General features: G+C 52.6%; 1 protein-coding gene across 2 annotated transcripts in view; it reads right to left on the reverse strand.

The window, feature by feature from the left end:
- Positions 1-6,492: 6,492 nt before the first annotated feature.
- RGS9 (regulator of G protein signaling 9) overlaps positions 6,493-14,054 on the reverse strand; it is a 63,407-nt gene continuing 55,845 nt past the window's right edge. The window contains exons 17-18 of one of the 2 annotated variants that reach the window (XM_075994695.1): positions 8,325-8,809; positions 6,493-7,000 (exon numbers count right to left, since the gene is read on the reverse strand). In XM_075994695.1, coding sequence (XP_075850810.1) covers positions 6,914-7,000; positions 8,325-8,809 — 572 coding nt within the window. In that variant the 3' untranslated portion in view covers positions 6,493-6,913. The remainder of the gene's footprint in view (positions 7,001-8,324; positions 8,810-14,054) is intronic. The other variant, XM_012747470.3, reaches the window with a different exon arrangement.

The raw sequence follows: 14,054 nt of genomic DNA on the forward strand, positions 1-14,054 counted from the left end.
ATTTTTGGTAGAGATAGGGTCTCACTATGTTGCCCAGGCTGATCTCCAAACTCCTGGCCTCAAGTGATCGTCACATCTCAGCCTCCCAAAGTGCTGGAATTACAGGTGTGAACCACCACACCCAGCCTGACCTATCATTCTTTATTCAGCTAAATGATCATTTAATAGTGGTGATTAAACTCATGATAGGGTAAAATAGTCATGAGGATAAAATAAAGACATTTTCGGACAAAAAGTTGAGTTTGCTTCAGGAGGCCTTGAATGAAAGAATCACTAAAGCATGTGCTTGAGAACAAAGAAAATGGGACCTGGAAGGAAGAAGTGAGATCCAAGAAGCAGTGCTGAGCAAAAGAGTCGGGTAAACTTGTAATTAAAGCTTAAAAAGCATTGACCATAATACACAGTAATAACACTCATAATGATGTATTTTGTTTAAAAATACGATAAATCTAATAACATGGAACAAAGTTCAACAAACTTTGGCCCTTGAGCTAAGTCCAGCCAGCCTTGAGCTTTGTACAGCTCACTGATAAGAATGGTTTTATGTTTTTTATTGTGGTAAAATACACATAACATAAAATTTATCATTTTAACTATCTTGAATTGCACAGCTCAGTGGTATTAAATACATTCACACTGTTGTGGAACCATCACCACCGTCTATCTTCAGAACTTTTCATCTTCCCAAACTAAAACTCTGTATCCATTAAACACTAACTCCCATTCCCTCCCACTCCCGTCCCAGCCCCTGGTAACCACCATTCCACTTTCTGTCTCTATGAATATGACTACCCAGGGTGCTTCATATAAGTGGAATTATACAGTATTTGTCCTTTGGCATCTAGCTTATTTCACATAGTATGAGGCCTCCAAGGTTCTTTCACGTTGCAGCATATGTCAGAATTTCCTTCCTTTTTAAGGCTGAATACTATTCCATTGTACGTGTGTACCACATTTTGTTTATACATTCCTCCATCAGTGGACATTTGAGTTACTTCCATCTTTTAGCTATTGTGAGTAATGCTGCCATGAACACAGGCATACAAATCCATGTTCAAGTCCTTGCTCTCAATTCCTTTGGGTTTATACTCAGAATTGTTGGATCACATGGTAATTCTGTTTTTAATTTTTTAAGGAACCACCATACTATTTTTCACTATTTTACATTCCTACCAGCAATGCCCAAGGGTTCCAATTTCTTTTTTTTTTCTTTTTTTTTTTTTTTTTGAGACAGAGTCTCGCTTTGTTGCCCAGGCTAGAGTGAGTGCCGTGGCGTCAGCCTAGCTCACAGCAACCTCAAACTCCTGGGCTCGAGTGATCCTTCTGCCTCAGCCTCCCGGGTAGCTGGGACTACAGGCATGCGCCACCATGCCCGGCTAATTTTTTATATATATATCAGTTGGCCAATTAATTTCTTTCTATTTATAGTAGAGACGGGGTCTCGCTCTTGCTCAGGCTGGTTTCGAACTCCTGACCTTGAGCAATCCGCCCGCCTCGGCCTCCCAAGAGCTAGGATTACAGGCGTGAGCCACAGCGCCCGGCCAGGGTTCCAATTTCTTTATATCCTCGCTAACATATGTTATTTTCTGTTTTGTTTTGTTTTGTTTTTGTAATAGCTGTCCTAGTTGGTATGAAGTGTTATCTCACTGTGGTTTTGATTTGCATTTCCCCCGTGAATAGCGATGCTAAGCATCTTTTCTTGTGCTTGTTGGTCATTTCTTTGGAGAAATGTCTATACAAGTCGTTTGCCCATTTTCCAATCAGGTTGTTTGTTTTTGTTGTTTTGGGGTTGGAGGAATTCCTTATATATTCTGGATATTAATACCTTATCAGATATATGATAGATTTTACATTTTTTTAATCGTGGGAAGAAAATGAAGGAGACGAAGGAGGAGGAGGATGATTTGAAGGCTGTGTTGGTGAGGAGACAGAGACCCATTGTGGCCTGCAAGGTGTAAAATATTTACTAACCGATCAGTTACTGAGAAAGTTTGCTGTCATATAAGATGGGAGTGAAGGTGGATGAAGGAGGAAAATGAAGATATTGTTTTCTACTTTTTTTAAGATTTAGAAGTTATTAGGGCAAAATGTTGACATTACCCAATTCTAAGTAATGTGCTATGGATATTTGTCATAGTATTCAAAATGTAACATATAGAGAATATATGTAATGGAATATATTATGTATGTATATACAGAGAGAGAGGGAGAGGAGAAAGTGCGTTAGGCTTCAGTTGGAGTGTTTCTACCACTTATAAGCAGGGAAGTCACATTTGCAAGATGAGGACAGTCCCTCTCCTCTCTTCTCCAACGTGGGTCTCTGAATTCTTACTGGTCAATCCCAGCCGCCTCTCTTTGGGGATCTGTGAGCCTGGGACTCCCTCTTCTGGTGAGGTGTGACAGCGCCCAGAGCGGAGGGCGGGACCCCGGAGGCCAAGGTGCTCCAGGTCCCCTGTTCCCTGACCTGAACCTAGTTCATCTTCGGGGCCCCCAGGCACCTCTCGGGTCCTTGCCCCTACACTCTAGTGACCCTCTTCGTTTCTTTCCAAGCGCATAAGCAGCACCGCCTGCTGTCAGGCTCAGTGAAGCCACAGCCCTAATGGGCCACCAAGGGTCCCCTCCCCCGAGGGCAAAGGGGCAACCAACCACCATAGGGACCCTGGAGAAACCTGCTCTGTTTGTAGATCCTCAAGAGAAGGAAAATAACTGCGTCCTGGAACTCTGACCAATGTAATGGGATGTGACAACGGGATTCTCTGTTTCCATGTCTGCTGGGCCCCCAAAAGCTGAGAATAAATAGTAAGTGACAACTACCTGCTCCACACTGAATGGGGTGCAGGGCCCTCGCACAGGCTCTGGTCTGAAAGTCACTCTGGCAAACCCACCCGCTGGGAAGGGGGAGCTTTGCCCTCTCTTAAGCGAAGGGAGGGGGGTTCACGGGGCCACTCAGGGGACTTGGAGTGAAGAAGAAAGCTGAGGCCAGGAGAGAAAGAGGACATGGCTACCCTGGAGGGGCAAGAGATGCACAGAAGGGAGCGGCCTGCAGCATTTGAATCTTGCTCCAGACGGCCAGGATGTGACCACAGGCGTGGTGTGGACCACGGGCTGCGTGAGACCCTCGTTCAGCGGCTGAAGGAGAGAGCCGTGGCCTGGCTGGCCAAGGAGGCTGCGGCCGGGCCCCACCAATCTGGGAAAAGCCCACCTCAGTACGAGCCAGCAGGGGGTCCAAGGGCACCATGCTGAACGGAGTCTGTATTGGTCAACTGAGCATGTCCGTGCTCTCCCGCCCCACCCCTCCCTCTCCCGCAGCCCCCAGATGCCAGTCCCGGCCGGAACAGCCCAGGCTGGAGGAGGGAAGGAGCTTTACCTGCAGATGAAATTCTGGGTTTTGCTTATTTCGCTCATTTTCGAACTGCATACAGAGCTCAATTGAGACTGCTCTTGTCACTGATAGTGCCTGGAGGATTTTTATTATCTGAAAGTGCCCAGAAAAGTGATGGGACTCCTCGGAGCTTTCATCCAGGGGTAGGCAAAGAAACGACTCACAGCATAGCTTTAAACGAAGCATTACATGGAAAAAAATAAAATTGTTTTCTTCTTGCACCATATAAACTTCTTAACAGGCAATAAAGTTATATGTCATCTCAGTCTACATGTTTCCAAATAGCCCTGTGATGAGGGTCATATTGTCACCCCCAGCTCACAGATGAGGAATCGCGAGCTGAAAGGGGGCAGGGCAGGACTCTCACACCTGCAGCCTGGCTACACCTGTGGCTCGAAGATCCAACCTCCCTGGCTGGCTTCAGAGCAACAACAGCAGCTCCATGGGGGAATCAGCTTCACCTCAGCACCATGCTTGGTGTTGACACCCCACAGGCATTCAGTCTGAGCGAGTGAAAAGCCACCTAACCGCAGCACAGAGCCTAGCTGCGTTTTATAGGCATTTATCAAACGTTTGGCTAAACAAAAACTAAGCAGCCACTCCTGTCTCCTTTTGCCCCACCTCCACCATACTTTCCATTGCCCCCAAGACTGTGTGTAATGGCTCCACTGTGGGAGATACCCCCGATATCCATCCTCCCCATCTTCCTTCCTAGTATTCGAAACTCCAGCTACTCACACATCGGCCTAACTGGAGACTCCATTTCCCGGCTCCTTTGCAGCTAGGTGTGGCCATGTGACCAAGCACAGACCAATGGGTGTGAGTAGAAATGGCACATGCTACTTCCTGATTGAGAACTTAAGAAGCAGCTGCCTTCCCACCACTTCCTTTTTTCCCATTAGCTCCCTGGGCATGGACTTGGGCATGAGTGGTGAACCAGCTTCAATCACTACCTCGGGGCAGTGCTTCCCGACCTCAGCGGGACATTGGAATCACCTGGGAAAGGGTGTGTAAAAAACTCCTGATGCTGAGCCTCTACCCCCCAGAGATTCTGACATGATTGGATTCCGTGTGCCTTGGACATGAGGATCTTTCAATTTCCCCCAGTGGATTCTAATGTCCAGACAAGACAGAGAATCATCAGACCTGTGACTAGGACTTGGATGGAGCAACAAGATAAGATAAAAAACTATCGGTCCCTGGATTTCTTCTCTTCCCTGGACTCCATGCTCCCTGAGCTGCCCTCATGCCTTTGGGCAACTATGTGACAGAGACAGACACTGCTTCACATCTGAACCACTTCCTTCCCTCTGCGGTCTGTTTATTACTGAACTGTAGCCTGGACTTTATCCAACCTGTGGATCCTGGAGCCTTGTCAGTTAGGCGAGGGAACCATGTGGGCTTAGGTTCTCTTTAGGACCCTGGGGGCTTAGGAGTGGAGCCCCATAGACACCAGTATCCATATCTAGGGTTGAGATTTTTCCTTATTTCTCGACACACTGGCTGGTCATCGACTTAGGGTATGGACTGCTTCACCTTTAATCTCGTTTTTGACCAGCTTTGCAAATAAAGGCATCAAATTAATCAGCCCATTCACCTTCCAAGAAAGACCCAGACCACTTCACTTACTTTCTGGGAGAAGAGTTTCCTCAACCCTTGAGGAGTGATTCCTCGGTGAGCCTGAGGGAGCAGACGTCTTAGACTCTGAAAAGAGCAATGCTCTGTGAGTATTAAAGCGTTTGTGGTTTCCCTGCAGGGATCAGCAAGTCCAGGCTTCAGCCAGGAACCTACCCAAGATTTATTTCTAGAAGTGCACAGAGAGATGATTCAGCAGCCCCGGTATTTATGGGCCAAATAAGATAAATTGTCAGAGGTTAAAAGCAAGTCAGGGGCTCTTATCTACTAATTGAATTCTGATGAAGATAGGGGTTCAAGGGGAGGAATGTAATGGGTGGTTTGGCAAACCACTTCATTGTTTTCTCCTGTGGGACCTTCTGTGCAACTTTTAAGAATTGTTTCATTACCATGTAGCCCTTAACCTCAACCCACTGTCCAATCCAATTATCATCCCAGCAGGACCTGCTGGTGCTCCAGGGCTTGGGCGGAAACCAAAGACAAGGGTGTGGTCTGTAGCTTCTGGTTCAGGGTTTCAAGACAGTGGCCCCACTGATATTTTGGACCCACAATCTTCTGTTCTGTGGATTGGAAGATGTTCATCAGCATCCCCGGAATTTACCCACTAGATGCCATAGCACCCCCCGCTGGCTGCCCCAGTCCTGACAACCAAAAATATCTCCAGACACTGCCCAATGTCTCAGGAGGGGTGGGGGTAGGGTGCAAAATTGACCTGCTGGAGAACCACTGCTCTGGATGAATTCCTTGAGGCAAGGAGTTCTACTCACAGCTACATCCCCAGGGCCTAGCACAGTGCCTGGCACTTTGTAGGGACTCAATAAATACTTGTTGAATAAATAGCTAAGGGAAGAGGTTGGTGGGGGGCGAATCTCTGGAAGTGCCTGCTGGCCTGGTACGGTGTTCGTGGAAATGAGTGCTCTGAGCCCCTCCTGCAGGGAGCACGTGGGCTGATGTCCCAGCTGCTGCAGCTCAGGACCCACCAGTGTGTGCCCGCCACAGCCAGGCTTCCTTCCCACGGGGCTCCCGGCAGTGACGGTGCATGGTGGGGGTGCAATGCAGGACCCCTCCAACCATGATTTTGGCTTAGGGGCACCCCAGTGACCTGGCCAAAACTTTCTTGGAACCATGATGCCATTGGAGACTCTCCCTGCCCACTCCTCATTCCCAGAGATCACTCCTGCACTGCACAGTCCAGACCCCCAACCCCCAGCTCCTCCAGCTCGGGCCCTGATAGTACCTTCCCCAACAAATCTCTGGTCCATCAGATCCCATCTTGGTGTCTGCTTCTTGGAGAATCTGAATGAACACGCCTGGCGTTCTAGGAGCGTGCCTTCCCCAGCCCTCCCCACCCCCCGGGGCAGCCCTGGGGTGCCTAGCTGACGAAGCCTCACATACAAGCCAGTGTAGACAGCAAGGAAGCTCTTGGAAGTGACTCGATGACATCCATTTTCCAGAAAACTGAAGGAGACGTGAGTTTAACTCATAAATAATCGCTCATAAATAAAATAATTGCTCATAAATAAAACCAGACACACTAACATTCCAATCCGAGAAAACTCTTACAAGTTAACCTTTTATCGGTTTTAAGGCAGCAAGGAAAGTCTTCTGGTCCACATGCCTTTTTTTCTGCTCAAGGGAGGGAAAGTCAGGAGGAGGAGGAGGAGTTGGCCACACCGGGAGCCAGCCAGAGCGTCCTTTGCCACAATCCACCCCACCTTGTCCCTCCAGTCCTGGGACATCACCCTAACGCGCTTTGGTTCTCCAGCAAACGTGTCCTGTGGCGCCCCCGTGTGGCGCCTGCCGGGAGCGTCCTCCTGGTCCAAGGCCCTGGCTCAGCCTGCTTTCCCCGCGGCCTGGCTCTCCCAGGGGCAGATGACCTCCTTCTCTATGGCCCGGTCACCCGCCTCTCCTGTCGCGGTGTCCTCCGAGTCCATGAGGCAGAGCCCGCTCTCCGTGGGCACGTCCATTTTGATCTGGAAAAAGCTTCAGGGGCAAGAGGAAGGCAAGTCATGTAGGGGCGGGAGGGACGGCAAATCCCCGGATTATCCTGACAGCCCTGAAGATTGGGGTCCAGGTGCGCAGCGATTGGCTTCCTGGATCCCTTTTATTGAGGGCTCATATTTGTCTGTTGAATTAAGGATAATCCTGAAGATACTTTATTTTCATTTCCAAGGGGCTTGAATGTTTATGGTTTTTGATGAATTCAGGATGTCCCTGCAGGACATGGTAGTCCTTTAAACTGCCCTCTGAGAAAGTGGGGACCCCGGGAAGAGAGTCCCGCGAAAGCCAGGTGTGAGGCATAGCAGTAGCCGCAGAGCTAGAACGTTCCCTCGGCAGGGCGAGTTGGGAAAAATCAATAGACACACCCTGGATCCTGACCCTCTCCTGAGGCACCCAGAGTCACCCGCCCTCCCCCTCCGCCAGCAACACGGGCAGGTGCAAGTGACAACCTCCACCCGGCTGGCCGTGCATACTGTGGGCAGAAGCCACTCTCCTTGGATAGTCATGGCAACCTAAGACTCTGCATGGCGCTCCCTTCTCCAAGCCCAGGCAGGGCCAAACCAGGAGCGTGGTGATTGGTGCAGGGCTGCACCTGACCGCCTCCCCCAAAACCCAGTAAAGGGGGGGGGGGCTGGTTCTCTGACTTGCATTGTTTGCAACTTTTCTTCCTGGCACTGGTCCAGGCATTGTCAAGCACTCAGAGCCTCAGTTCGGCACCCTGTGCACTGCCTCGGGGCACCTGGGGCTCTCAGAGGTCAGCCTTGCAGGACTGCCACAAACAGAATTTAGAGGGGCCACTGCTCAGGCAGAAGTTGGGCACTTTCATCTTCACAGACACAGCTGCTGGAACAAGGATCCCCACAAGCCCCTCTGAGAGACGGTGTGGGTGGGTGCAGGAGGGGGGGGGAGGGGACCAAGGCACTTAGGTGGGGGAGGGGCAGAGTCCCTGGACCATGCCCTGGGCATCCTGCCACCTGAGGGTTTCACTGCTGCCCCCAATCTTCCCTGCTGTTTACAAACACAATGGATTATTAGACTAATAGTTTTGGGATGGGGCAGGGTGAGCAAAAGAGCTTAGAAGGGGGAAAAGATGGAAAAGAAAGATGCTTGCTCCTTCTCCGCCTTCTTGGGAAGAGAGAGGAGGACAAACTGAGTTTCTGGAGACCTTCTGGGGGCCCAGGGATCTGAGCGGCCCATCTAGGTGTCTGCTCTCCACACCTTCCCACCCGGCCCCACCTCAGCCGCCAGCTCCAGGGCACGGTGGGGCCCGGTGCACACACGGCACACCCCACTCCCTGGTTCTTACTTGGCCACTCTCTTGGATTTCAGCCGTGGCAGCTGCTGGCCCACGTCCCCCAGGGGCTGCACCTTCCCGTGGGACACCGCGGGGCACTTGGGTGACAGCCTGGCGAAGACGGGCGAGGCCAGACAGCCCCGTCGCAGAAACCTGCTGAAGGACAGAGCCATGCGGGCCTTGGGGGGCGCCCTGGGGCGGCTGCGGGGCCAGGCGCCGTCCACGGAGGCCTCGCTGCCCTCGGTGTCGGAGGGCCCGTGGGGGGCCCTGGACCCGCCGGGCTCCCCCTTCTGCTCCACGCCCGAGGAGCTCTCCAAGGCCACTCTGATGGGCGAGGGGCAGATGGTGCTGCTGGGCCGCCGGATGAAGCGGCCGGGCGAGGGGAAGGGCCTCCTGGGGGACCGGCAGGCAGAGGCGAAGGGGCTGGAAGGAGAGGGGGGCACACAGGTCCCAGTGTACACCGCCAGGTGCGGGCTGGGGGCCAAGTGCTGGCCCGGCTGTAGGGAAGGAAAGGAAAACGCTCAGCGGTGGCTCGTGTGGCCAGCACTCGAGCAGGGCCCCGGGCTTCCCTGCGACAACTAGCCCCCTTCCAATGGGGAGAGCACAGGCCTAGCCTGGCTACCCTGCAGGGAGGTGGGAAGGGAGCCCAAAGCCACCTATGACAATGGCACAGCCACATGGAGCCTCCTGCCCAGGGACCTGCCTGTCCCCTAGCCCTGGCCACCGTCCCTGGTGCCAGCGAGTTGTATCCCAGGGCACAAGCTGACCTTCCTCCAAGCCTGGCATGCTGGGCCATGGCCAGGCCGAATTCCCAATCACCCCTCCACTCCTGTCCCCACAAGAGCAATGCTTAGGACCTGCCACAACCCTTGGCATGCTTTCCCCATCCTTGGTCTCCAACCTCAGGCCTGGAGGCACTTAAAACACCATTAGCAGAGCCATGGAGGTGCCGGAAGGCCCAGCTCACGCCTCCCTGACTCCTCCAGGCCTGAAGCCACACCGTGCCTTGGGCCCAGACTGGTGTCCACACTGACAACCCCTTTGGGCAGCTGATCCCCAAACCAGGCGGTGCAGGTGAGATGGAAACAGAACACAGGGTGAGGAGGTATTCATCGGAGAAAGGGGAAGTGCTTCAACCTTCCTGGGCCACCAAGGCCCAAGCCCCAGAGCATGTGGGCAGGAGGGGTGGGTCTGGTGTCTTCAACCCAAGGAGCCTGCAAGAGCTTTGTCTGAGCTGACAAACGGAAATTAAAATTGAAATTTTCAGGGGTGCTCTCTGCTATTACCTCCCTTCCCTTGGCAGAACACATGGGACACGTGGGCTGTGCCCCCTCCCAAAGGCCTGCTGTGGCCCTGTGCCAAGTCAAATCCCAGCGTGAACAGAGCTGGGGACGTGCTGGTTCTGGGAGAAGGGGCTGGGGGCTCCGCGACAGTCAGCCCAGCACCGCCTCCAAGAGGGAACTGAAAGTGACTCCAGTAAAGAACAAATCCTCTTTTAAAGTGCCACAGCCACTTGGGGGTCTTGCTCAGAGGCATCCTCCTGCCCCTTGGGCCCGGGCACTGCCCTGGGCAGAAGGAGGTGGCCCTAAGGCCTAGCAGGAGGCTGCTTGCTCCTGCAGGGGGCAGCCCCTTTCCAGATCACCTACAGAGGGGAGCGCAGGTGCACCCACAAACAGCCTTTCCGAGGAAGGGAAAGGGCAGAGGGCCACAGAGGGCTAGTCTGGGGTCTCCATTCCTTCCCATTCACTCCCTGAAGTTCAAACGAGATTCTGTTCTAAAACTGCAGCTCGGAGCCCCAGATTCCCACAGGCCACCTTGTGGCATTGGGCTATGACACTAATAATGATGTTAATTCACAGCCAGGACTCAGCAAAGGTGAGACCCTGGGCCAGGCACTTTGCTCAGCAATCGTGGATTATTGCACTTGCTCCATCCAGAGAGCCCCTCAGTGAAGCAACTAACTGTTACTATCCCCATTTTACAGATGGGGAAACTGATGCTGTGAGATGCCAACCCACTCCCCCAGGGACGCCCCTCTGCGCACAGTGGGGCAGGCTTCGAAATCCGGCTTGCTGGCTGCAAAGCCTGTGTAGTGACCGCCAGCTGCATGCCTGGGTGTGGCAGGCAGATCACCCAGGGTGCTCCTTACAAACGCAGAACCAGGCTCAGCCCAGACGCACTGAAGGAGAATCTCAGCGAGGTGCTCCTCGGGGGAAGCATTTTCAAACCGACACCTGGGCTTGTTCTGCTCAAAGAGCTCTGCACCAAGCCTCTAGCCACTCCCCTTCTGCAGGGGGTGCGTCTCCACTCGGGACACCTTCTGCAAAGAATGATAATAACAACGGGGGAAAGCTTGGCCCTGAGTAAGGGTTTGGGGGACAACTGTTAGGTGAAAATTATGGCCCTGAAATAGATCAAGCAGCTACTCCATGCTAGGCACTCGGCTCATCTATCAGTATAACCACCGCATTTTAGAGAACAGAAAATGGAGGTGCAGACAGCTTCACTGCCCTCCCCAGCTCTCATCACTGGGCAGTAAGATGGTCCCAAGATGCCCTCTGCCCTTGAGTGCGAGCGTGAGCTGTAAGTGCCATGGGACGGTCACTCCTGCGGCCAGGCTCTGTGATGAGGCAGAGCCGGGTGTGTCCAGGTGTCCTTTCAATCTGAGTCAAGACCAGGTGCAGGGGTCAGAGAGCGTCAAAGCATGACCGGGATTCAACCAGGGGCAAAAGTCTCCACTGCTGGCTTTAAGGCTGGAGAGGCCACACGGCAAGGAACGTGCGCGGCCCCTGCAAGCCGACAGCAGCCCCCGCTGACGGCCAGCAAGGGAACGGGACCCTCGGTCCCAAAACAAGGAACCGAATCCTGCCAACGGCCCGAATGAGTTTGGAAGCAGATTCTTCCCAAGAGGCTCCAGGTAACAGCCCAGTCAGCCTGGCCGTCACCGGGGGCGTGAGACCCTGAGCAGGGAACCTGGCTGCTAGAGGCCAAGGTTTGTGTCCCCCCACAAAATTCATATGTTGAAGTCCTTGCCCCCAAGGTGATGGCCTTTGGGAGGTCATTGGGTCATGAGGGCAGACCCCAGAGAGCTAGCTCGGCCCCTCCACCTCGTAAGGACGCAGCACAAGGTGCCATCCGTGAACCAGAGAGCAGCCCTCCCTCGCCGGACACCAGATCTGCCGCAGTCACGGACGTCCCAGCCTCCAGGGATGGCACCATGGGAAATGTCTGTGGTTTATAGCCGCCCTGTTTATGTCATGTCGTTATAGCAGCCTGGACAGACAGAGACACCCGCCAAGCCTCACTTGCCAACTGTAAGCTAATAAATGTCTGTTGCTTGTGGTCTGTTCTTATACAGCAAGAGAAAACTGAAGCGATGACTAAATGAGACTCGGAGCCCAGGTCTGTGTGACCCAAAAGCCCCTGTTTTTTCTACTGACCCATAACACCATCCTACCGCCTATAGGATTCAGATAGGACTTGGGGTCCTGGAGAATGGGCCCAAAATACCAAAACTAAAAAAACAGACTTTGTCAAAATAGAGAGGTATCAAAATGGGGCCTTCTGAGTTCATTACATTGAATCCTACTTCCTTAGAATTTGTAATAAACTCCTGTTATGATCCCACTTTACAGATAAGAAAACCAAGGCTCGTGGAGGTGATGCAACTGGACCAAGATCACAAAACTTATGACGGGACTAGCCTCTCCATATAGCCCCAGTTCTGTGCCCTCCTCCCTCCTCCTTCCTCTCTCTCTGTCCCTCTTCTCCCCACCCCACGCCTCCCCTGGCATCTTCTCTTTTCCAGGATGAATGACAGACAGGTGAGGAAGGTGGCCACTTACCTGGCCTGAGACGGTCCTTTCTTCTGGGCAAATGGCCATTAGCATTGCCGGGCCTGGACACTCTAAGCAGGATGCCTTCCCCACCTCTCCCACCAGGGACCCACAAACCCGCCCCCCAGCCTGTGCCCCACCTACCTGTGGCGTGAGGCAGCAAAGCAGCGGCATGCAGGACACACGGCAAAGAACGTGACGCGACAGAGACAGTGAAGGAGAGCTTGGTGCGGCTTTGCTGTGTGCCGCTTTTTTATTGTGCAAGGGAGCCCAGGGTGGGGAAGAGCAGGAAATGGCGCGGGCACGTTAACACGAGGACACAACCACAGGCTTGTCAATGGACGGCCAAGCGGATGGTGCACAGAGATGTCATTCGTGTTCTGTCTGGGTGAGAGTTTGATGGAGAGCTTGTGGCCACCTGGAGTCCCACTTGTGGGGAGCAGGGAGGTGAGCAGAGGGCCACATCCGGGCACAGCATGCAGTGTGTGTCTCCCCTCCCCGTCTGCTCCGCTCCTCGCTTCTCCGCTGCCCCAGAGCAAACTAGCGAAGCTGGCCCCACGGGGAAAAGTCCGCACAGGTGAACATGTCATTCCTCCTACCGCTCATCCCCCTCAACACCGTCCAGCACCTTCCCATCAGAACTGACCCTGCTGCAGTCACGGAACTCGGGGCCACGGGACTGACCAGACCCTACACTGCTGCCCGTCAGTCCCCTCCTAGGAGCTGCAGACGGAGGACACGACACCAATGCCCCACCCTCCTCCCCTCGAACATATCCTAACGTTCCCCGGAGAGCTGGGAGGGCCACACTGCGAGATTCTGGGGGAGCAGAGAAGTGAGATGGTTTGGGACAACAGTCTTTTAAACCCCCCCCCCCCGGAAATGCCTTAAATAAGAAAGAATAATGAGCCACTGTCTCAAACAACACTGCCAGAGGGAAGAAAGCACAAGCTTGTTCTGAGACCATGAGGGTGAGGATGGTCGTGTGTTGATAGTGACAGTGAGGGCGAGGACACGATGACAGTGATGGTGACAGTGATTATGATGATGGTGGTGATGAGGAGGAGGAGGAGGATGGTGGTGGTGATGGTGGTGATGATGGCAGTGATGCCGATGATGGTAAGGAGGATGATGATGGTGGTCATGATGATGAAGGTGGTGACAGTAACAGCAGCTAGCACTTATTGAGCACTTACAATGTGCCAGGCATGTTCCTGGGCACTTGACTCATGTTTCATCCCTGGCCCTTGCATTTTCACTTAATACAACGAAAGCTGTCTTTTCTCTAAAAGTCAAGCTGGAAAATGTTCTCTAAAGGAAACCCTGGTACCTTACAGAATAATTTATATTCTAGTGTAACTTAAATTATTTAAAATATGACATTAAGGAATTAAGATGCTGTGTAAATATGTGGCATAACAGAGACTATCATAATGACTTAAATATATCATTAATATTCTCCAAATCAATACTATTTCTGATGCTACTGGAGATTCACAAGGCCCTGTGGGGCTGCCGTTCAGTGCAGGGGAACAAAGGTAGCAAGAGCAGCTGCCACCTGCCCGGCTGTAGCAGGAACTGCAGATGCTCTTGCAAGACCTCAGGCCTAGGGAGGGACCTGCAGCCCTTCACTACCAAACAGGAGACTTTCCTGGACTGGATTTAGGGTTGGTGGGCAGAGTGCTGGCAACACTTAGGTTGAGGGGATACACAATCACCTCTCATGAAGGCCAGCTCCCAAAAATTATTCACGAAAGGATGGCGAAAGGGGCTACCGTTCTTGAAGTAATGGTGATTGATGGGGAGATAATTCTTTAAAGAATGGTTATTTTAAAGGCTTTAGGACTGACTTCTTCGAAATAGCCCCTTAGCTAGGCATCCACATAGAAATCTCTGCGAGCATCAT

Source organism: Microcebus murinus, chromosome 18, assembly GCF_040939455.1.
Source record: "Microcebus murinus isolate Inina chromosome 18, M.murinus_Inina_mat1.0, whole genome shotgun sequence".
Classification (NCBI taxonomy): Eukaryota; Metazoa; Chordata; class Mammalia; order Primates; family Cheirogaleidae; genus Microcebus; species Microcebus murinus.